At 41.3% G+C, this 25,081-nt stretch overlaps 1 protein-coding gene across 1 annotated transcript in view; it reads left to right on the forward strand.

Annotated features, from left to right (window-relative positions):
- The first annotated feature begins 757 nt into the window (after positions 1-757).
- The window catches only part of FMO4 (flavin containing dimethylaniline monoxygenase 4), a 33,842-nt gene continuing 9,518 nt past the window's right edge, over positions 758-25,081 (forward strand). The window contains 7 exon segments of the mRNA XM_059936161.1: positions 758-967; positions 4,282-4,421; positions 6,629-6,817; positions 7,446-7,608; positions 17,904-18,046; positions 18,937-19,136; positions 20,210-20,562. Of these exon segments, the coding sequence (XP_059792144.1) occupies positions 4,290-4,421; positions 6,629-6,817; positions 7,446-7,608; positions 17,904-18,046; positions 18,937-19,136; positions 20,210-20,562 (1,180 nt within the window). The 5' untranslated portion in view covers positions 758-967; positions 4,282-4,289.

Genomic DNA, 25,081 nt, shown 5'->3' on the forward strand with positions numbered 1-25,081 from the left:
TGCTTCCCAGTCAGATCTTATCCCGGCCCTCTTCCCTCATTTGGGTTACCTTCCTGACCCCTGTGGACATCTGCATTTGCTCCCCTGGTCTAGAAACTGTTCAATGAGCTTAAGATGGTATTTTATGCTTGTTTCCAAGCACTCAATGGAGAAGAAAAAAAAAAAAAGATGTTGCCTATTATTATTATTCCAAGTGCTTGCTTCTGTAATTATTCCTCTTCTTAGATATTAGCCCTAGGCTAATACCTAAAACCAATTTTACGCTTTTTCAAACAGGTTTACCAGCTCCCTCTGCTAACCCTTTCCGAAAGGATGAAACAGCTTAAATTCCTTAAAAGTTCTGAATTTTGAAATCACACTTCTGGGGTTAGGGAACTCTAGACTTGGGAGAACTTGATGACGTGATAGTCACCTAATTGACTTTCTCCTATGGACAGTTCCTATGATGGTTCAAGGGACTAATTCAAGAGTCAGAATTTAGTAAGTAGAACGTCTGTTTCACTGGGGATTGTGGTTTGGAATGACTTGGCGCCCTCTAAAGGCTACAATGAGAAGAGCAGTCGCTTACCACGTGCTCCCCTTTAAGTTTAGGGCTCCGTCGGAACTGTGACGTTTAGGAGGGTGGAGAAAGGGGCAGAAGTCGCTTGTGGCCTTCGAATCCGAAGGCTTTATTCTAACTCGTCATTTAGCCCTCCTTCGAGAACACGGAAGTATCAAGCTGGTGCCCTACACAACTTTTTTTCCTCGGTGAGTATACTTTCTGCTGTCACTAGCATGACAGGAAAAACGGATGGTTTTTGTTTTAAACCGAGAGCACTTTGATTAAAGTCAGCATTAGTTTATTTTTTATTTTTTTTTTAGAACAAAGAGTTTGTGTTTGGAATTTTTTATTTTTAAAGACAAACACTATCTTTGGCTTTGGGCTGTGAGAAATAATTTGTCAAAATATCTGCTCTATGCCAACAAGGTAAGTGTCCTGGATTTTTTTTTTTTTTTTTAATGGGGAAATGTTTCCAGAAGCTGCTTTCACAGAGGATGAATACTTTCCTTGGTGAGTACACTCCTTGAAAATGAATGTGATCTTCTCCTTCGAGAGCCTCTTGATTAGGGTTAAAGCAGCAGAATTAGAGAAAACCAGGAAGCAAAGGAACGTGCTAAGGAAACAAAGTTATGTTGTAGGGGAAAACCACCCTGAAGGAAGGTGTGGGTGAGAATAACAGAATCATGGGACTGTCTGTGATTCCAGGCTCACTTCTGATTTCATCTTTTGGTTGAGATGGAATTGTGAGGCATTGGGAAACACAAAATACTCCACAAGTGTTATGTTAGGAACTGCCGTAGCAGAGGAAGAGCACTGGTAGAGTGATAATAAGAAATATAAATAGATCCAAGTCCAAACTCATATAAATCATAATCAGCTACATAATTTGCTAATCATCCAAGTCTCTCCATGTCTCAAAAATGATTCCTGCATTTTCTGGTCTGTCAGGTATGGGATGGGGTTTTCATGTTGTTCAGAAGTCCAGTTCAGTAGTTTAGGGCTTCTTTTGATTAAGGAATTAAATGTCAGCAACCTTTGACCTACAATGGACCTTATGTTTATAGCCCACTTTACAGTTTACAAAGAGCTTAACACACCTTGTGTCCTCCCGCCCCTTCAAGCCTGCAGTATTCTCCCCTGCCTTTCAATTCACATCTATTTTAGACACCAATTATTTGGCACTTAGACAGTCTCTAAGTCAGTCTGTAAAGGACAAGGTGTTTTTGCCCAGGAAAAATGCAGCCTACTGTGTGTCTCTAACTAGGTCTCCAGGCATAGCTAAGCAGCCCAAGAGTGTCTGCAAGCATTTGTACCCAGAGCACACTGCTGTTACAGGACGTACCACATGATATCATGTGTGTCAGCCTCTCTCCATATAGTGGCATCTTCCTGTGGACAGTCACTGGGTCTATATTTATTACTATTATTTAAGTCACTGGCTCTTAATCATTTTGGGGGTCCCCACGCTTGGCTCAGTACCTGCCCTTAGAGGTACACAGGGTGCATCTGTTGAGTGAATTAATTTGCTGCCAGTCTATTCACTGCAGCACATTTTGCATTTTAACCAGATCAGTTAACAACTATTTCTTTCATATTATTATTGCAAAAACACAGCACAGAGAGATCTGCCAATTCCAGACCTCTACCTAGTGCCCTGGAAGTTTAAGTGTTCTTATTGGTGGAGGCCATTTATTTCTGATTAAAAGCCATCTAAACCTTTTACTCAATCCAAAGGAAGTCATAGGTATGTTTGCCTATATGTTTCCAAACTTGTTGATAAATTTTATCAGCATGAGCTGTCTTTTCCAGGAAGAAGAGAGGAAAGGAGGGGGTCAGTTAGGGAAGTGGGAAATGAATGCTGAGTAAATATTTGGTGCTAGGCAGTTTTGTGTAATTATTGTCACTGTTTAAGACCCAAACAATCCTTCAATATGGCTATTTTTCTTATTTGCAAACAGTAAACCTTAAGGTGTGTAAGTGGGTTGTTTGGGGTCACATGCCTAGTCAGCTGCAGAGACAGAGTTCAAACCCAGCTCTGCTGCCTCCAAAGTCCATTCTTATTGCAGCCTGCCCAACTCTTCCAAATCAAAAGAGACTCCTAAATAAACAAAAAGTCTCAGGGGGAAAAGTGTAAATTTTGCTATAAATAATGAAGCCAGGCGTGAAGGTCTCAACCTTACAAAGGGTAGGATGGCAGGTAAGATTCGGAAACAGGCAGCCCTGAGAAATCCCTCTGATCCTTGTTGCAAGTCCCTGCCTAGATCTTCCTCTGGAACCAGGTGAGTCCGAAGGGTCCAAGGGCTCAGCAGTCTTCTTCTGCCCTCTGTAAAGTCAGTAACTTCACTTTGGTTTCGTGCCTGGGGGTTCTGATCTGGCTAGGAGGCAAACTACAAAACCAAAAGGACAAAATCCCCCAAGCCCAACCAGAAGGTGTGGCAGCAAACCTGAGCTCAGGTGAGGGAAGAGGCTTAGTAGCAGGAATCACAGGACACTTCAGGCTCTCAGACCAATGAGATGTGCACATCCAGGCTCAAACTCAGATACCCAAAGTCTCTCCAGACTCAACCTCTTATTAGCAGAGTGGCCTTAATTCGTGTTCAGTGATGATGCTATATGTTTTCCCATTTACTGGTAATCAGGGCTCAATAAATATGTTCTCCCTAGGTTCCTCAAGGCAAACACCACTATGGTGAGTGTCATGACACTACAAAAGTCACATAAGAGTTATATGGCAAGATCTCTCCTCAAAAAGTACCATGTCTTCATAGGCAAAGTCAAATCAGTTAAGTATATTTTATAAAGCAGATACTTTGAGGTCTCAACTACTCTTTGTGTGTTTCTCAGACTGGCCATGAGGGTTGAGGGAAAGGCAGCACTTGAGAGTGAGGACTCCTGACACTTCAAAGTCTTCCGTGTGACATAAACCTGATTTGCTGAAATCAACTTGGTGGTTAGCCCATCTGATCAAAGCAAAAGCTATGCTGATGTTTGCAGAAGCCCAAAACATAAAATCAAGAAAAACTGGTTATAAATCCCCATGACACATTCACACTTCCTCCAATCTTTCCTGACAACATGGCATCCCCATTTCCATATGACCATATGACCACAGTTCTGTATTATGGTGAGTCAACCTTTCTCTGTGCAAAGTTAAGAACCTCCCCTAAATGCATGTAATATCTTTTTTGCTGGCGGGACATGGCCCATGACTAGCTATTCTTTAGAACTTTAGATGCTTTGAATAAAAAGTAACATTTTTGCTTGTTGCAATTCCTAGCATTTCAGAGGGACTAGGTGTTAGCAAAGAGTCCTTTTAATACTGAGAGGATCTAAAGTCTTAAGGGGATCAAGGTCCTGGCTACACTAGCTAATAATAAGAGCAAAATTTAATTGAGCACTTACTATGTAGCAGACACACTTCTATAACCCTTCCAACATATCTCAGTCATTTAATTTCACAACAAATATTTTAAATAGGTATTATTATTTCCACTCCCATTGTGCTGATGAGAAAAGTGAGGCACACAGAGGATAAACAACTAGCCTAAGGTCATACTGTAAATAAATGAAGCCAGGATTCAAACCAAACCAGTGTGATTTCAGAGCCCTCATCTTTAAACAAAATGTGATTCTGCCTCAGCTCAAAGATGAAAGGATCACTGTAAAAGTTGACTTCTATGACAAGGGCTCCCTTCTAGCCTTGTCATATAAAGAAGGTTTGCTCAACCTATCTCATACAGAACACACCATGGCCAAGCGAGTTGCAGTGATTGGAGCTGGTGTGAGTGGCCTGTCCTCCATCAAATGCTGCTTGGATGAGGACCTGGAGCCTACCTGCTTTGAAAGAAGTAATGACATCGGGGGACTGTGGAAGTTTACTGTGCGTAGTTCATACCCTCCCACTTCCACCAATCATAATCTGGCCGTTTGCTTTGTCCCTGCCCAGGCATGGTTGCTTTAGCCTACCTTGGCGATCATTACGGGAGCAGCTCACTGCAGTAGCACAAGTTTGTTATGGTGTTGTGCTGACCCCAGGCAGGATGCAGTCTGATAGGCGATGAACTTGGACAATTGGCAGGGTAGGGACAAGAGACAGTTGGAGGAGAGAGGAAGAAAAAGTTAAGTCTAATACACAAACATAGTATTGGAAGTTACGATGATTTCTGGAGCAGGGACATTGTAAGACAAAGTAGCAGAGTGTCACATTGGGTAAGCTGAATGGCATTGGTGAATATGGAGCAGATGACACTTTAGGAAGGACAGAAGTTGGCAGCAGGGAGTGGAGCCCCAGCCCCCAGGCATTGTTCAGGTCTTTGGGAAGAGAATTGGCAAGGGTGAGGCAAGAATCCAGACCTTGAAAGGTCTAGGGGGTATTTTTCACATTATCAGAAGAAGAAGAACACAGGCACTAATCCACCCTTCTTAGGAATGTAATATGCAGCCTAGTGGGGTATGCTCAAGGCTAGGCCAGCTATTAGGTGACTTGAGCATCAGGAAGTGGGGCTGGAAATGACTAAATACCCCCTGCCTCTGACCAAAATTGGTCCTGGTTACTGGGAATAGCAGGGTCTTCAGAGGGAATAAAGGGGCCTGCCCCAGTGGTAGGGTATAAGGTGTCAGAAGACGGGAGGCCCAAGTACTAAATGCTTTGGTTGGGGAGAGAAGAGCAGCCTTTAGTGGGAGCTCAAGGTTGGGGAGGGTACTTCAAACTGGTATGAATGAGGGAAGCCTTCTTGGAGGAGGCAGCATTTGCCAGTCTTTGATGGATGGTGAAGAAAACAGAATAAGCAAATGCATGTAAATGATCACAACCCTAGGATTACAGCATACTGAGGAAAAATAATTTTTTTCTGGTGTACTATGGGCCTCTTCAAGCCACCAAATGTCAATGTGGAAGAAAGTATTAGGTCTGGTTTGTGTGTACCTTCTGCTGTTTGACCCCATGGTTGGTTTGTTTTCCTTCTCCTATTGTAAAGTGATATAGATTAATTTTAGAAAACAGTACTGAGTTAAACAAAAGAAAAATACAAATTAAATATAATATCAATACTCATGAGTCAGCACTATCAAAATTTTGATGTAATTTTTTCCAGTCATACAACTACTTTTTTTTTTTCAAAAATGCAATTGTAGTATTCATTTTCATTCATTCAACAAGTACTCGTATTGTCCCTCTACCAGGACATATGGGAAACAAGATAGACAAGGACCCAGCCCTCCTTACTGTCTGGTGGGGAACAGAAACAGTAAACAGATCACTACAATGCAGTGTGATTGGTTCTGTGCTCAAAGTACAGTGTGCTGGGGCAGGGCACAATAGCTACCTTGTGAAGATCTGTTGGGTCATGGAAGGCTTCTTAGAGAACATGATGGTGAAGAAAGAGACTTGAAGAAGAAAACTTCGGCCACGAGAAGTTCACTGGTGCCTTTAATATAGATCTTTTTGTTTTGTTGTTTTGTTTTTGAGTGACAGAGATCGAGACAAGACAACGAGTTGAGGAGTCCAGGAGAAAACAGAGGCTGCCAGTATGTGATGATTCTTTCATGAAGACCTAGATAAGACAGAGAGAGACAAGGCTGGAAGGGGATACAGGTTGAAAGGGAGCTTTGTTTTGTTTTGAAAATTTGAGTCTTCAGTATTTTAAGTGTGGATGGGAAGGAGCCAATAAAAAGAGAGAGGTTGAAAATATACATAGACAATAAACAGAAAAATTAGTGAGGAGCTCCTTAAACAAAGGCAAGAGGAAGAGGTGCAGAGCATGGGTGGAGGGAATAATCATGGCAAGGGAAGAAGGAGAAGAGAAGCAAGATAGACCATGGGCCCGTGTTCATGGAATTATTTAAGGGCAGTGTCATTCTTGGAGAGCCCTATTAAATGTTGTTAGCTTCTTTGTAGTTTGAGAAAGATATCGTATTTAACAATTCCAACCCCACCAATGATTTCTGATAACTATAGCATGGGGACCCAATGCTAACTTTTCCAGGAACTCTTTGGAATTACAAGTGGAATGCTAACTGCTGATGGTCTCTTTCTCTTCCTCCTATCCCCCCCACCACCCCATCAAGCTAACTGTGCTTTCACCACAGGAAACTTCTAAAGATGGGATAACCAGGGTCTACAAGTCATTAGTGACAAACGTCTGCAAAGAAATGTCATGTTACAGCGACTTCCCCTTCCAAGAAGATTATCCCAATTTCATGAAGCAAGAAAAATTTTGGGACTACCTCCAAGAGTTTGCTGAGCACTTTGACCTTCTGAAATACATTCAGTTTAGAGTAAGGTACCTTGGGTTATGGAAGGTTAATGAGTAGGGGCTGGCCCATTCACCAATCTGATGGAAATGGGATGCTTAAGTAAGCTTCTTCCTGACTTTCTCTCTATGTGAATAAGGCAGATAATAACCCTGCTGGTCATGTTTTACTCAAATAAGTCACTAAAATACTGAATTTCCTGGTTCTTCCTCTGAATCCAGACTCTCATTCAGGATAAAATTTAGAATTTTTTTGAGAGGAAAGGAAAAATGGATTTTGTTCATGAAACCCATTGGGAAGAAATGACTAGAAATCTGAACCACAGATGATATAATGGGTCAAAACTCATTTTCCTAAATTTTTTCAACATTCGGTATTTTAATTCATCTCCTTCTCACCAGGAGTAAAAACTGAATGTTTCTTCCTTGCAGTGAAGGCATTCAGATGTTCTGGGTCCTAATCTATATGACCACTTTGGAGACTTTGCACAAATTATTTAACTTCTCTACGGAAAAGATAAGCCAGTGTTAACAGACCTCCTATCGTGGGACTGACTTGGCCCACTTGAAATAACAGACATGGTTACCATACGGTCATTGTATGAGGTCCCAAGATGACTGATGGAAAGCGAGTGTTTGTCTTTTGCTTTCAGACCACAGTGTGCAGCGTAACAAAGCGTCCTGACTTCTCCGAAACTGGTCAGTGGGATGTTGTCACAGAGACAGAGGGGAAGCTGGACAGAGCTATCTTTGATGCTGTCATGGTTTGCACTGGACACTTCCTGAATCCCCATTTACCTTTGGAGTCATTTCCTGGTGAGTCATTTCTACCTGAAACCATGCCTACTTTTCTGGGTTCTTCTAGAAGTTACTGATTTGTAATTGGAAATACTTCCTCATGACTATAGACAACTTTATGTTTACCCTCAGAAATAATATGTACAAAATAACTTTGAAGGTTATAAAACACTATAGAGGTGTCAGATTTTATTATTTACTTATTAATATAAATGCTGATCTTATCATTTAAGTTTTATCATGCCTGTCTGATTCAAGCTCAGTGATCACATAAGCCTCAAAACTATCAGATCGGTCATGAAAAAAAATAGGCTTCGAATTTTGTCATTAAATTACAGGTCATTTGAATCAGGAGTGACCTGTAATTCAATAACTTAAAGGAAGTGAGAATACAAGGAAACTTGACAGAATTTTTTTTAAGAAATAGACCAGAAATTATACATACAAAGAAATATTGTCACCCTTCAAAATAGTCATCACAATATTAATCCATCCACCTCTTAAAGCAGGGCTATCCACACAAAGGAGTTTTAGAAATTCCCCTTTGGAAATGCTTTTGATCCAATGGCACATTCTTTTTAATAAACTCACAATTGGCAAATCTCCATCTTTTGAAGTCAAGTGAGGATTACTAAAATGTAGTAAAGCTACTCTTCTTCCGTTACTCATAAGTGGCCCTAAAGGCAATTGAGTATGAAGTTTTGAAACTTCTTTGAGGAATTAAAAGAACTTTTAAGAAACGAAGATGTGAAGAAGAAAGTTTGCAAACCTTAGACAATAAAAAATGAAATATAAATCTTAAAACACAATCTCAAATTAACAAACTATTCTATTTTCAAAATGTGTTAGGGACCGAGGGAGAATTCAGTACATAATTTTACAAAGAAGCAATATTGTAAATGGTGGGTCAGCTTCAGGCTTGCTGCTAGTCTATGGGCTAAATACATAATCACATAGTACTAAAGGAATATATAACTGCCTCTTATAACAATGTTTCTATGAGGAAATGTTGTCACAAGTGTCAAATAAGAGATGCTTTTGGAATTAAGTGTCTTGTCAGGTTTGAGGTGGCTAATCCTTTACCCCTAAGTACCTTCAGTTCCACTGCGACTATAACTAAAGAACACTGCTGCAAAAGAGCAATCAGGAGCTGAGAGGTGATGATCTTTGTGGCAGCATGAAGTGTCCAGACTGGCAGAAGTGGTCCCAAGGAAAGAGACTGGCTAAACATAAACTAGAGTAGCAACATAGTTTTGGATCATCTTGAGAGCAGACATTTCTACATACTTTAATGACCTCAGGGAGGTGGGGGAGGAATAATTATAGTAGAAATATTGAGGTGCCCCTTTCTTTTGCCCTAAAACCCAGATATTGGAGAAGGAAGAAACCCACACACATAGATTTTAGAGACTCCCCCTGAGGGGGTCTTGGTTTACGACCAGACTTTAGAAGAATCTGTTATGGGGGACAGCAGGACAGATAATCCCAATTTCCTCTGTGTTTCCAGAGTAAGGTATCTTGGTGAGTGGATACGATGTAAGCTTTCCAGGAAGCTCTGGTCTGCTACAGTTCCCTGCAGGCAATGGCCCTGGATAAGTAGCATTTAGCATAATGGTTATGCACAAAGCTCTGGATCCATACCCTGTGCTAGTTGCTTAATCTTGGATGAACATAACCTCTGTAAGCCTCAGCAAAGTGGAAATATAAATTCCCATCTCAGAGTAGTGATGAGGATGAAATGAGATCATCCATGTAAAATACTTAGCATAGTACAGAGCACACAGTAAGCACTCTATAAACAATAGCTACTACTGTTATGAATCATGACCTTTTGGAAGCTATTATCCACCATCTGAGAATTGCTTGGAAGAACCTGCTTCCTAAGAAGCAGGTGCGTCCCCCAGACGAAGAAGTATTTCTCCCTCTTAGTTAAGTTATAACCCCAGTTATAAGCCTCAGCAGCCATTCCATCTCAGAGTGCTGGATCCTCCCAGAGCCCATACAGGAATCATGGGATGGGTAGCACAAAGTGCAGTTCTGCAGGTCACCCCTCTTCATTCTCCTCTCTCCCACACTCAGAAGTTGTGTAAGAGTGACTCTCTAAACACACATCAGTTGTAATCATTAGTTACAGGTTAGTGGTCACAAATGCCTAGTTATATTTGATCAATTATTAACAAATGTTCTTAAACTTTGTGAGCGTTGTGCATGGACTTCAAGCTCCTGGTCTTCCTTCTCCTAAGGTAGTTGCTAAGCATTTTCCAACACATAACAGTAGGGGAATAAGTATAAGATGAAGAAACCACAATAGCAAACTATTCCAGAGATATTTGCTGACACGGCAAACTAGGCCCTGTGCCTCCTAGCAGACCGTTTTTTTTTCTGAATTAGTAGTTTTGATTTACCAAATAGATTCCTTTGGGGCAGGGGAAGGGGCAAGGCATTATTGATATAATCATTGATTCAGAGCTACCTATGCATTCCATACTTTTTCTTGGGTCCCCTGCTCAAATATGCAATTATGGAGAACCTATTATTTGAAAAGCATTGTGTTAGGTACATACAAAATCTATGAACCGAGGTTGAGCCCTCAGGAAGCTTCTCTCCAGCCAAACCTCAGTGAATGGGTTGAAGCCCCACTCTCTAATGCATTCGGGGCACGTGCTCTTCCCCCTTCTTGAAACCCTCTTAGGGCTTCCCTTTTCAAATTCCTAATCATCTTTCTAATGTCATTCTTTGAAAAAAAAAAAAAATCACCTCCTCCAGGATGACTTCCCTGGCTCAGTCTAGGCTGATGCCCCATTGAAGGCATCGTAACACCTCCTGTTCTGGGGGGGGCAGCATAGTATCATGCTTGACAGCTGAGCCCAGAGTCAGATGACCTGACTTCCCCATCGGGCGGGCTCTGCTACTTACTGTATGGCCTTGGGCAAGTTGCTTTACCTCTCTGTGCCTCCACTCTCAGCATTAATAAAATTGCATCATAATACTGTTCACCCTATGGGGTTGTTGTGAGGTTTAAATTAATTCATATGTATAAAGTCCTTAGAAGAATGTCTGGGACTTGCTAGTAAGGTCTGAATAAGCGTTAGTTAGCTATTGTCTGTTTACCTATTTCTCACTCGAGGATGAACTCTTTAAGGGTAGAGACTGCCTTTTATTCTCACATCTCCTAAACCTAAAACCTGAAACAGTGCCTTGGGTTATACAATGTAGAAAGTACAGGTCATGTAATGTAGAGTTATTAACCAACTGTACTTTTTCTTGTAATGTCCCTGCAGGCCTCATCTGTGGGGCTTGTCCTTCTCCTGCCCTTGGTTGCAACTTCAGGCCATTCCCACCGCTTTTCTGCTCACTCTCAAATAATGATAAGTCCTCCTCTGTCATTTTTTTTTTTTTTTTTGGCCGTGCCACGCAGCATGTAGGATCTTAGTTCCCTGACCAGGGATGGAACCTGTACCCCCTGCAGTGGAAGCACAGAGTCCTAACCACTGGACTGCCAGGGAATTCCCCCAGCTTCTCATTTTTATAACTGAAATGTTCTGTCTCGTGTAATAGTAAAAACTGGCAATTACCTGTAATGATGAAGCTTCTCCCCTCCCCCAGCTGGCTCCTGCTTTGTGCTGACAGCCGCAGTGAGAAGACATGGTGCGCTTGGCTCTGCCCCCTTCCTCTGCCAGCTCCTCCTCCTGCAAACCTTTCACTCACCAGCTGCAGTCTCTGGCCCTTCCAGAACTGGAGTCAGGGCAAGGACAAGAAGAAGTAAGGGGGCAGGAAAAGTCTTTCTTGACTGGCACCAACCGGGTGCTAGTTCTCTCAGGCCTTGGGGGTGTTTAAGATCCATGCTTTGTGGGGTGCTTTCCTAGGCTCTGCTCCAGAGAGACGCCCCATGACTAGGGATCGTTCCGTGCAGCCCCTGTTGCTACAGACCAAGCACTCTCAGACTGGCCACTTTACAAGTCCCTGAACCCTAGCTCCTCCCCAGGTCATTTCCATAGACTATCTGTTAAGGTCTCATTGCCAGTCCAGATGGCTACCTTGTGCAAAGTCCCTTTAAACTGGCATCAGACAGGCTCTCTCCTGCGTGGCTTTCATCTGGTCCACATGAGACATGTATTCCACACCGTCAGCAGTAGATGAAAAACTCGCTACTGGTGCAGCCACCCCTCGCAGGCAGTTCAAGCGTGGGTCACACACCAGTCTCCGTGCTCCATAGCCTCCAAGGGTCGAGGTCTCGCAGGGGTCTCCCAGAAGCCCCTCGAATACGGCTTCGTGTCAAGGAGACAAAAAATGCAACAGCACTTTAAATCCTTTCCTAAACGTCTCCGATTTCCAACCTCTGGCCACTTTGACTTCAATCCCTGAAAGTAAGTGAGAGGCAAAGGATCACAAAACTGGCCTGCGTACACCTTCTTTGCAAATTCTGCCTGGTGGGTTTAGCACCTCCCTAGGAATGTGGCAACTATTTGTTGCCATATTTAGTGCATTCAGTTTGCAGCTTTGGGGGCCTCAGCAGGCAAAGACTCCTATTAAAACATTGTGTTATATATAGTAGCTCTTCAATAAATGTTATTGAGTAAATGAATGAAGCAGTGACTGTCTGGTAGGAGAATGATAGGTTCCAGGAGACAGTTTCATCTTTTTACATTAAAATTGCAGAAGTACTTGAAGTATTGGGGTGAGAGGCTGAGGAACCCTCTAAAGTGCAGCGCCTCCCTTTCCGATTCATTGTCAGGGCTTCATCTCACCGGTCACGGGGTCTGAAGGTGGCCGGCCCCATCGCTGTTTGTTTCCTCTGCCACCTCTCATTGCTGAAGCTGTTACCACCGACCCTTTCGAGTTGGTCCCCAACGAGGGTCCTCCTGCCCGGTGCTGTTCGAGCCAAGAGACCAAATTTGGTTCAGAAGCAGAGGAAAGCTTTATTCTTTGATTAGAGAGTGGACAGGTGCGAGATCTGGCTCTAGAGAAGGCGCTCTCCAGGAGAGGACGCGGTGGGGCTGCGTTGCAGGGTTCTGTCCGCAGGGTGGGGGGCAGAGTTCTCGCGAGACAGGCACAGGCGTACGGCGCACGCTCCAGATCGAGGTTTGGACCCAGAGACTCTGCATGCAGCCCGTCACCGCCACCGCCTTCAACTGAGGGTCACGCGCTGCGCTTCTGCACGCTCCCCCAAGCTGAGGCGTCAGCGCAGCCGTTTCACGCTAGGAACTCAGGTCTGAAGGGCCGGGAGCGAGGCCTCGGCACGCAGCACCCCGTGAGCAAGTGACCCTAGCCTAAGCACAAAGGAAAAGACAAAAAGGTTAGACTTTATCTTATTACCCAGACTAGGCTCTGCTGGTGACAAATCCCTCCTCTCTTTTGTCCTGCTCCTCATCCTTGAGGGGCGCTAGGGGGCGCAGGTCCATCTTTTGTACCTCCCCCCACCCGGAAGAGGACCAGACTTCTTCCCAGATGCCTTTAGATGTGTTTGATGGTCACCAGGCCTCAACCCTAACTGTTCGTATTGCTGAGCGACCATCGTTTGTCTAACCCTTTGGAGACAAAGGACACCAGATAGTTTAAGATACATGGCCCAAATATTAGCAAGAGCAAGTTTTTCCTAAAAATGCACATATCTAGGTCTTTTGCCTGTAGGCAGACGTGCCCTGATATGGAGGCTCACTGCAGTGGCCTAAGTATCCCTGGTCACACTTTGTTGTTTTTTTGGAAGAAAAGCTTCAGGTCAGAGAGAGGTTCTCATGAGTCAGGGTGGGGGGTCCATGGCCCCAGGTTGTCTCTCCGGAGGTTGGGGTTTAGGGTCCTCTTCACTCAAGGGTGATGTGGCCACAGAGCAATCCCTGCAACGTCAGGGCAGAGTAGGTGGTTAGGGTCACCAAGTGGGGTCCGTTCCCCTTAGGACTGAGCTGGTCTTGCAGGCTGCTGGCTTTCCAGGTTTTTAGGTGTCCCCAGTCTCCTGGCCAGAATGGGTGGAGAGCCAGGTTGGTGGGTGCAGGCAGCACCTGGTTACCATATTCCATGAAAGCTTTCATAGTTTCTCCTCCCTGGAGGGCACACTTGAGTTGTTCCATTTCAAGTTAAGGTGTCCCTTCTCTCGGGCTCGGGTAGTGGCTGTACCATAGATGAGTTCAAATGCACTTAACTTTCACTTATCCCTTGGGGCTAATCACATGCGGAGCAGGGCAATTGGAAGCAACTTAATCCAGTCTTCTTGAGTTTCTGGACATAGCTTGGCTAAGGCCCATTTCAAAGTCTGACTGGATCTTTCTACTGTCCCCAACAATTGAGGTCTCTAGGCTGAGTGCAAGGTCTGCCACAGTGCTCATTATCCCCTTCATCACTTGAGACACAAATGCTGGACCATTATTACTTTGTAGGGACCCTGGAAGCCCAAACCTGGGAATTATTTCTGTTAGTAACGTTTCTATACACCCAGAAAAAGAGTCTACTAGCACCAAGAGATACCAGAAATTGCCAGGTACTCTCGCCATGCCAGTGAAATGAGTCTGCTAATCTTCCCCAGGATATATCCCTCTGGTCTGAATGGGCCTTACCTGGGGGCCTCTCGGGGGTCTGGTGTCGGAGTTGTTCATTGTGCAGATGGGGCATGTCTCAACTCTCCGACTGATTATACTTTTCATGCCAGGAGTTACCATGACCTCAACTAGCCAATTATATGCCTGTAGTGAGTTCCTTGATGAGCCTCCCTGATGGCTTGACAAGCTGCAGTTTGGGTGAAGAAGTATTGCCCGTGTTCATTAACTAGCCACGCATGGCCTCCTAGATCTCTATCGAAGCCCCATTTTCAGGCTCTGTTTAATTCTTCCTTTGTGCAGATTGAGGAATAATTGGATGGATCTGGCCTTTGAGGTATGAGGGGTAGTTGCCAAGTTACTGGTTCTAGGGCTGCCCTTTCAGCAGTTGCATTGGCCTTGTTGTTTCCCTTTATTACCTCTGCATCCTTCTCTTGGTGACCCCTACAATGAATCACTCACCTTTTTTGGAAGCTGTACTGCTTCTAAGAGCTTCAGTATATTTAAGCCATGTTTCACCTGTTTATTCTCCACAGCAGGCATACTTCTTTCCTTCCAAATAGCCCTGTGTGTGAAGGATGGCATATCCTGGGAATCTGTGTAAACATCTGTGTAAAATCTTCCCTGTCTAAGACTCAGGTGAAGACTATCAGCTAGGCCTTTTGGACAGAAGTCCCTGGGGTTAGGCTTCTTGCTTCTATGACTTAGGTCTGGGAGGTCACTGCCTATCCTGCCAGGCTTTTTCCTTCTCTCATAAAATTGCTCCCATCTGTGAATCATTCCTCTTCGGTGTTTGGGAGAGGCTCACTTCCTAGGTCAAGGCGACTGGAATAGATCGTGTCTATGGCTTCTATATAATCATGCTCCAAGGGCCCTATTTCTGTGGGTAGCAGGGTAGCAGGATTTAGCCTGTGACAGTTTTTTTATGGTAACCACTGGGTTGTCTAAAGGCATAGCCTGAACTTGAATCGACTTTCTGGGGGTTAGCCATTCTGTTCTCTTAGAACTTAACTGAAGCCTGAACCCAGTATGGAGTCCGTATAGTGAATGGCTGACCAAATGTTAACTTTTGAGCCCCTTTTAGCAGGGTTGTAGTAACTGCTATTGCTGGTAGACAAGGAGGCCATCCCTTAGCAGTTTGATCTAATTGTTTGGAGAAATAAGCAACCACATGAGTAAGGGGTCCCATTTTTTGAGCTAATACCCCAAGGGTGATTCCCTTTCTTTTATGAATGTAAAGGTCAAAGGGTTTAGCTAAATTTTGGAGGGCCAGGAGAGGAGTCTGAAGTAACTGCTTTTTCAGTTCTTGAAAGGCCCCTTCACATTCTGAATTCCATTCAAAAGGATCATTATCTTTTCTTTTCAACTTTTCATACAGAGTCCCAGCTATTAAACCATAGTTAGGGATCCAGATGTGGCAAAACCTGGCCATCCCCAGGAAACCTCTAAGCTGTCTTTTAGTTTTTAGGAGGGGTGAGGCAGCAAATGACTTCTTTCCTTTCCTGGCATATGCTTCTCTTACCTTCTGTGAGAATGAAGCCTAGGTAGGTCACCCTAGTTTGTGGTGTTTGAAGCTCTTTCTTGGATACCTTATAGCCTTTATCTGCTAGGTTGTTCAGGGTGGTTACAGTATTTTTGTCAGAGGCCTCCTTAGTAAGGCTGGCAATCAGAATTTCGTCTACATACTGGAGGAGGGTTCCCTCCTCCAGATGTAGATCTTTTAGGTCTTTAGCTAAAGTTTCCCCAAAGATGGTGGGAGAATTTTTGAACCCTTGAGGCAGGACTGTCCAGCAGTATTGTTGTTTTTGTTGCATGTTTGGGTCCTGCCACGCAAAAGCAAAAATTTCTTGTGGCTCTGTGGTTAATGGAATGCAGAAAAAGACATCTTTTAAATCTGATACAGAGCCCCAGGTCCTGGTGGACGGTAGAGTGGCCAGCAGGGTGTAGGATTAGACACTACTGGGTGTATATCTTCAGTGGCTTCATTGACTGCCCTGAGGTCTGTACCATCTGGTATTTCCCATTGGGTTTCTTTACGGGGGGAATGGAGGTATTACAGGCTGACTGACATGGTCTAATAAGGCCCTGGTCAGTTAGGCCCTGTGACATGGGCAGTTCCCAACAAGACCTCCCAGCAGAGTGGGTACTGTTTTCTATTGGTCCATGTACGTACAGATTTTAGATGGACTATCATGGGACTGGCTCCTACAGCTCATCCCACCCATCCCTGGGCCCAGACCTCGGCATTTATTCCAGGGAGATCAACTTGCTCTGTCTGGGGAGGTTTGTCCTCAGCCATTAACATTATCATCTTGTGCCCTTTGTCTAAGGGGACACCAGTCTCCAATTTGTCTCCCATTAGGTGTATAGTAGCCCCCAAGATATCTCTTCCTAGCAGAGGTACGGGGCACTCGGGAACATGCAGGAAGGAATGGGTGAGCCTATGTTTGTCCAGTTTACATTCTGATGGTTCTATGAATGCCCGTTCTTGGACCTTCCCTGAGACCCCCATAATTTTACAACTCTTGTGACTGAGTTTACCTGATCTGGTGTTCAGAACTGAGTAAGTGGCATGAGTGTCAACTAAGAATTCAACAGGCTTTCCCCCCATGTCCAATATTAGCTGGGACTCCTAGGGGTCAATTGGTGTGCCAGCTTAGCAGCCCCCTGGCCCCATCATTCTTCATCTATCTGGCATTCCCTTCCAATGACTCGGGGTCGGTGGTAATATAGATTCAGAGGCATTCCCTGAATGCACTTCTGCATGTGGTCTGCTGAGCTGAAGTGTCAGGCACAGCCATTTCACACTAGGATCTCTGGTCTGAAATGCTGGGTACAAGGCCTCTTCACATGGTATCCTATGAGCAGGTGAAACTAGACTAAGTACAAAGGAAAAGAAAAAGGTTAGACTTTATTACCCAGATTCTACTTTTATTTCTCAGGAATTGTTAATGGACTTTGCCAGTGACACAGCCAGCACTGTAAATAGCTCTGCTTCCACTGTTACTACCATTCTTAGTTTATATGAATCCATTGTTTATGTCTGTTATATATGCCAAGGAGATAATTACCAAAAAAAAAAATCAAGAGGAGAAATATTTGGTAGCCCTTTTCATATATAGTATATCAATATCGTAATAGTGATACTTCCATTGACAGAGTGTTAGGAGCTTGAAAGATCAGTCAGAAATACAAATATAAATAACAAAAGAATAAAGTATAAATAAGCATACAGTATAATAAGGCATTAAGCATATAATAAGACACAAAGTAAAATAAGCATGAAGTAACAAGCCTAAATCACAAGAATAATTACTTTATTTACATGAGAACATGCCACACAATTTCCTTTTGTAAAAAAGAAAATTTCTTAATTCAATTTGTAAACATGTTATATACATAAATCACATTCTGATAGAATCTATCTATTGGGTAAAATAACATGCATCAACAATCTACTTCTTGTCTAGGATGTTCAGGTCATGCATGAGATGTTTCTTATTATTGTCTGCAGTAAGCTTGATTTCCCTAAGTAATTGCTTTAAAACGGAACACGCATGAAATATAAGTTCTCCTATGTTTTTAACAAGGCATGTTATACTAAATCAGTATCTGGGCTTACAGCATCCAGTGGGATAGGGGATGATATACTGGTTCTACTTCCTGCAATTGGGAGGAGGAGCAAAGTGCTGCCATATTTCTGGGACTTCCCTTTTCCCACAGACTCTATGCCTGCCAACTAAGGAGTTATAACTCTAGATATTTCTGATCCTTCTGTCCCTTCAGGAATCCATAAGTTTAAAGGCCAGATCCTGCACAGTCAAGAGTACAAGATCCCAACAGGCTTTCAGGACAAACGCGTCTTAGTGATCGGTCTTGGGAACACTGGAGGGGACATTGCGGTGGAGCTCAGTCGAACCGCAGCTCAGGTATACCATCTCTGAATCTGCACTCCCACCCCCAGCATCATTTCTGGTGTCTGGAGAGTGGTATTCAAGATTATAAAACACACCGGCCAATCGCTAAATTATGTGGACACTGGGTGAGTGAAAAAAAAATCTTGAAAATCCTTAAAGCCTCTCATAACGCACGCTTTACAGAACTGAACCATCTCCAAGAAGGGTCTAAGAAAATTGTGTGGATGCCAGATCACTAAGTATTTTTCAGACGTACTCCTGGAACAAGATCAAATGAGCAAATTGTTCTACCCATGCCAACTGTCTTTCTTTCACACTCTCTCTCTGTAATTCTGGAAAAACCCCCATGTAAAAAGAGAAAGGGGAGGTTGTTTTCTCAACATCTCCAAGTTTTCAAAAGGAGTCAGATTTGTACTTCATTTTGAGGTAAAAGCACCCGTTACTTTGCCCAAGAAGTATGCATAATGATTTTAGAAATTCCAAGCATAGATTCACAAATTAGAAATCTATTCCACTTTATCATAAATTATAGGACAATGATTAGATTTAGAAATAATAGATTTTTATTTAATTTAGTTAAAATTGCTTTCTCAGAACCTCACTTTAAATCCTATATTACTTACATGTAAAAAATTGCCAGCTCAATAGCACATGTCTACTAGTACTATAATTCTTTACTTTAAACATGATGAACATACTTAACCGATACATAGATCAGGTCAAAGTGATTTATGAAAATAATGACAGCAGTGGGAACAGCTAGTCATTTGTAGATCTAGGTACAACTTCACCAGTCCTCTGTTGTTATAAGGCCAGAATGTTATAAATCGTTTGAAACATAGTGAAGAAAAATACCACAAAAATGATGCACATGCATTTATCCTTCTTGCCTTACTTTTTAGGTTCTTCTCAGTACTAGAACTGGTACCTGGGTCATCAGCCGCTCTTCAGATGGGGGCTACCCATTTAATATGATGGGTACAAGACGACGCCGTAATTTTACTGCACAAGTTCTGCCTTCATGTGTACTAAAGTGGAGTCAAGAGAGGGGCTTGAATAAAAGATTTGATCATACTAATTATGGACTAAATATTACTAAGGGGTACTTATATTTTTATTTAATGGTAAAGTTATTTAATCAATATTTCTCATTCTATTTTATTCAGAACTCAAAATGTTCAATAATTGTGACATTGCCTTTGTTTATCCTGTTCTAAGCTTATTCTTTTAAGACAATGTCTATCAGTACCACAGAAGTTCTTGAAATAGGAGTACTCTCTGTCTGGTAGCAAAATAGTAATTGATGAGGCTAGAAGAAAATGAAGGATGGAAGCTTTATTTCCAGTTTGAAAATTAGGAAATTTAAACTGGCCTTGAGGGTTCACAGGATGGCTGCCATCCACAAATAGAATATTTGCAGCACCAGTGAGTGCAGATGGGCCAGCTCTCACTAACCTTTAATAAATGTCTACTCTGGCTGAATGATTAGAGGTATGAACTGCCAATAGGAATTCCTAGAGTTATATATTTTAATACACATCTATATAGAGCTACACATTGGCAAGGAAAAGGAAAACTTTGAAATGCATGTAAAGTCATTAAATGTGATTTTTATTATATGCATGACCCAAACATTTTTTCTTTGGTAAGATGGCTTTCAACTTACGAAGAAAATTAATAACTACGAATGATTCAATACGTAAATTTTATAGACATTATGTCTGCTGCAATTAGGTAGAATGATGTTCACCATGAAAATATTTATTATGAAACTCTATCAATAGATTCAATTTTTCTAATCCAAAAATTTTTTTGTAATTTCCTCTTTGCCAAATGCCAATCCTTTCAGGCCTGGGTGATGTGGACCCAAAACTGATTATCAAATGGATTGTTATGCACTTGATCCTGACATTGCTCCAGAAATTAGACCCAAGAGATAGAGAATTTTAAATCCCACAGGAAAGAGTAGGTTTAGTCATTTTCTACATGCCTTCTACTGGGAGCAGGAAAACAAAAGATGTTATAGAAACAGTAAGTCAGATAGACAACTTTGAATTAGACATTGGTCAATTTACTCCCTTGACGTGGCAGATATTTTGAACTGACTAAATAAATCATTTGCTGAGTGTCTTATAAATATAACCACAGTGAATAATTTTCTCCTCTGTGTCAAAGGAAAAAACCAAAAATAATTGTGAATGATGAGCTGCCAACCTGTATCCTCTGTGGGACAGTCACTATGAAAACCAGCGTGAAGGAGTTTACAGAAACCTCTGCTCTCTTTGAAGACGGGACAGTGGAAGAAAACATCGATGTTGTGATCTTCACTACAGGATACACCTTTTCTTTTCCCTTTCTGGAAGAACCTCTCAAAAGCCTTTGCACAAAGAAGATATTCCTGTATAAGCTGGTCTTTCCCTCAAACCTAGAGAGGACAACACTGGCTATGATTGGCTTCATCAGCCTTACAGGATCCATCTTAGCAGGCACAGAGCTCCAAGCACGATGGGCCACAAGAGTATTCAAAGGTACCTGGACTCTATTTAAAGCCCTATGTGAACAACTGAGTCTTGAAACCAGTCCCCTGAGATTTAGCTAAAATCAAACAAACGTGAGCTAAAGTAACATAAAACATCCAAAAAAATTTTAGTGAAGAATTAATTTTATATATGTGTCATATTATGGTGGGTGTGCTTATGTCATTAATGTGACTGAGTGGAAAAAGAGGCTTTGACTCTGTGGATAGAATAAATTTGGACAACAAAATCACATTTCTCAGAGTAACTGAAAATATTAGAAGTTTCAGGATCCTGTTTTATCCTAGTCAAAGCAAGTCTAGTTTAGTCCATTTACTCCTAAGTCTTTCCATTTATGACTATCAGCAGAGTTTTATATTGCTTCCTAAGAAAGACATTGAAATAATATACACTGTGAATAAAGTTGGGGTCTAAGGAGATAGTGACTTTTAAGCAATGCCCATAAAAACACTGTAGACACTGGACACAGATTGCTATCAGTTATCACTGTAAGAGCAGAGGTGATAGAGTCAGGGCTACTGGGGTCCAATCCCAACTCATTAGCTTTGCAACGACCTCTTTAAATCTCAGTTCCTTTGTCTGTAAAATGAGGATAATAAAACCTGTTTCACAAAGGTTTTGTAAAATGAATAACATCTACAAAGCAATTAGCACAGTTCTTGGCACAGAGTAAATGCTCATTAACTTATAGCTGTTGTTCTTACTATTGCTATTATTATCATACCTCTGTAAAGTAGGGCAAGTTTTAGATTCATAAGCATTTTAAATAATTCCATTTGTAATTGTATTATTGCATTTGTAAAAATATAAACAGCAATCACAGTTGAGCCAACCAGCTGTCCTTTAGCAGAATTTTACCCTTAATGAATAAAAACAATCACCAATAATTTATAAATACCATATAACACAATATTAAGTAGTATTGATTTCTGTCACACTGTAAAAATGTATTAGATATCAACCATACTTTAAAATGTTCTCCTACATTGACAAACATGATATTTTAATTGGGAGGGTGAGGAATGGAGGGGAGGAGAAGGTGATTAGGAAATCTCATTTATTTGTATTACAGAAAAAATTCCATGGCATTTGTGATTAAATTATCACATATGTTTACTTAAGGCTAATTAAAGTGCTTTCACAGCATTTTCTAATTATATTAAAACAACAGCAAAGATCAATAAAACTAAAAGCTGGTTCTTTGAGAAGATAAACAAAATTGATAAACTATTAGTCAGGCTCATCAGGAAAAAGAGGGAGAGGACTCAAATCAATAAAATTAGAAATGAAAACGGAAAAGTTACAACGGACACCGCAAAAATACAAAGCATCATAAGAGATTACTGCAAGCAACACTATACCAATAAAATGGACAACCTGGAAGAAATGGACAAATTCTTAGAAAGGTATAACCTTCCAAGACTGAACCAGGAAGAAATAGAAAATATGAACAGACCAATCACAAGTAATGAAATTGAAACTGTGATTAAAAATCTTCCAACAAACAAAAGTCCAGGACCAGATGGCTTCACAGGTGAATTCTATCAAACATTTAGAGAAGAGTTAACACCCATCCTTCTCAAACTCTTCCCAAAAATTGCAGAGGAAGGAGCACTCTCAAACTCATTCTATGAGGCCACCATCACCCTGATACCAAAACCAGACAAAGATACTACAAAAAAGGAAAATTAGAGACCAATATCACTGATGAATATAGATGCAAAAATCCTCAACAAAATACTAGCAAACAGAATCCAACAACACATGAAAAGGATCATACACCATGATCAAGTGGGATTAATCCCAGGGATGCAAGGATTCTTCAATATACACCAATCAATCAATGTGATACACCATGTGAACAAATTGAAGAATAAAAACAACACAATCATCTCAATAGATGCAGAAAAAGCTTTTGACAAAATTCAACACCCATTTATGATAAAAACTCTCCAGAAAGTGGGCATAGAGGGAACCTACCTCAACATAATAAAGGCCATGTATGACAAACCCACAGCAAACATAATTCTCAATGGTGAAAAACTGAAAACATTTCCTCTAAGATCAGGAACAAGACAAGTATGTCCACTCTCACCACTCTTATTCAACATAGTTTTGGAAGTCCTAGCCATGGCAATCAGAGAAGAAAAAGAAATAGAAGGAATAAAAATTGGAAAAGAAGAAGTAAAACTGTCACTGTTTGCAGATGACATGATACTATACATAGAGAATCCTAAAGATGCCACCAGAAAACTACTAGAGCTAATCAATGAATTTGGTAAAGTTGCAGGGTACAAAATTAATGCACAGAAATCTCTTGCATTCCTATACAGTAACAACGAAATAACAGAAAGAGAAATTAAGGAAACAATCCCATTCACCATTGCAACAAAAAGAATGAACTACCTAGGAATAAACCTACCTAAGGACATAAAAGCCCTGTACTCAGAAAACTATAAGACACTGATTAAAGAAATCAAAGACGACATAAACAGATGGAGAGATATACCACGTTCTTGGATTGGAATAATCAATATTTTGAAAATGACTATACTACTCAATGCAATCTACAGATTCAATGCAATTCCTATCAAATTACCAGTGGCATTTTTTACAGAACTAGAACAAAAAATCTTAAAATTTGTATGGTGACACAAAAGACCCCGAATAGCCCAAGCAGTCTTGACGGAAATAAACAGAGCTGGAGGAATCAGACTCCCTGACTTCAGACTATACTACAAAGCTACAGTAATCAAGACAATATGGTACTGGCACAAAAAGAGAAATGTAGATCAATGGAACAGGATAGAAAGCCCAGAGATAAAGCCATGCACCTATGGTCAACTAATCTATGACAAAGGAGGCAAGGATATACAATGGAGAAAAGACAGTCTCTTCAATAAATGGTGCTGGGAAAACTGGACAGCTACATGGAAAAGAATGAAATTAGAACACTCCCTAACACCATACACAAATACAAACTCAAAATGGATTCGAGACCTAAATGTAAGACCAGATACTATAAAACTCTTAGAGGAAAACATAGGAAGAACACTCTTTGACATAAATCACAGCAAGATCTTTTTTGATCCACCTCCTAGAGTAATGGAAATAGAAACAAAAATAAACAAATGGGACCTAATGAAACTTAAAACCTTTCGCACAGCAAAGGAAACTACAAACAAGACAAAAAGACAACCCTCAGAATGGGAGAAAATATCTGCAAACGAATCAACAGACAAAGGATTAATCTCCAAGATATATAAACAGCTCATGCAGCTCAATATTAAAAAAACAAACAACCCAATCAAAAAACGGGCAGAAGACCTAAATAGACATGTCTCCAAAGAAGACATACAGATGGCCAAGAGGTACGTGAAAAGCTGCTCAACATCACTAATTATTAGAGAAATGCAAATCAAAACAACAATGAGGTATCACCTCACACCAGTTAGAATGGGCATCATTAGAAAATCTACAAACAACAAATGCTAGAGAGGGTGTGGAGAAAAGGGAACCCTCTTGCTGTTGGTGGGAATGCAAATTGATACAGCCACTATGGAGAACAGTATGGAGGTTCCTTAAAAAACTAAAAATAGAATTACCATATGACCCAGCAATCCCACTGGGCATATACCCAGAGAAAACCATAATTCAAAAAGACACATGCACCCCACTGTTCATTGCAGCACTATTTACAATGGCCAGGTCATGGAAGCAACCTAAATGCCCGGCGACAGAAGAATGGATAAAGAAGTTGTGGTACATATATACAATGGAATATTACTCAGCCTTAAAAAAGAACGAAATTGGGTCATTTGTAGATAAGTGGATGAATCTAGAGACTGTCATACGGAGTGAAGTAAGTCAGAAAGAGAAAAACAAATATCGTATATTAACGCATATATGTGAAACCTAGAAAAATGGTACTGATGAACCAGTTTGCAAGGCAGAAATTGAGACACAGATGTAGAGAACAAACTTATGGACACCAAGGGGAGAAAGTGGGGGCAGGGGGGAGGATGAATTGGGAGACTGGGATTGACATATATACATTAATATGTATGAAATAGATAACTAATTTTTAAAAAAAGAAAAAAAAGCCACAATGAAATATCACCTCATACCTATAAGAATGGCTATTATCAAAAAAACAAAAGATCACATGTGTTGACAAGAATGTGGAAAAATTCGAACCCTTCTGCACTATTTGTGGGAATGCAATAGTGCAGCCACTATGGAAAATAGTGTGGAGGTGGCTAAGAAATTAAAATTAGAAATACCATATGACCCAGCAATCTCACTCCTGGGTATATATCCAAAAGAATTGAACTCAGCATCACAAGGAGATATCTGCACTGCCACATTCATGGAAGCATTGTTCCCAATAGTCAAGATATGGAAACAACTTAACTGTCCATCAGTGAATAAATGGGTAAAGAATATACAGACAATGAAATATTACTCAACCTTAAAAAAAAAAAAAAAGAAATCCTCCCATCTGTGACAA

The sequence above is a fragment of the Balaenoptera ricei genome, chromosome 1 (assembly GCF_028023285.1).
Source record: "Balaenoptera ricei isolate mBalRic1 chromosome 1, mBalRic1.hap2, whole genome shotgun sequence".
NCBI classification, from domain to species: Eukaryota; Metazoa; Chordata; class Mammalia; order Artiodactyla; family Balaenopteridae; genus Balaenoptera; species Balaenoptera ricei.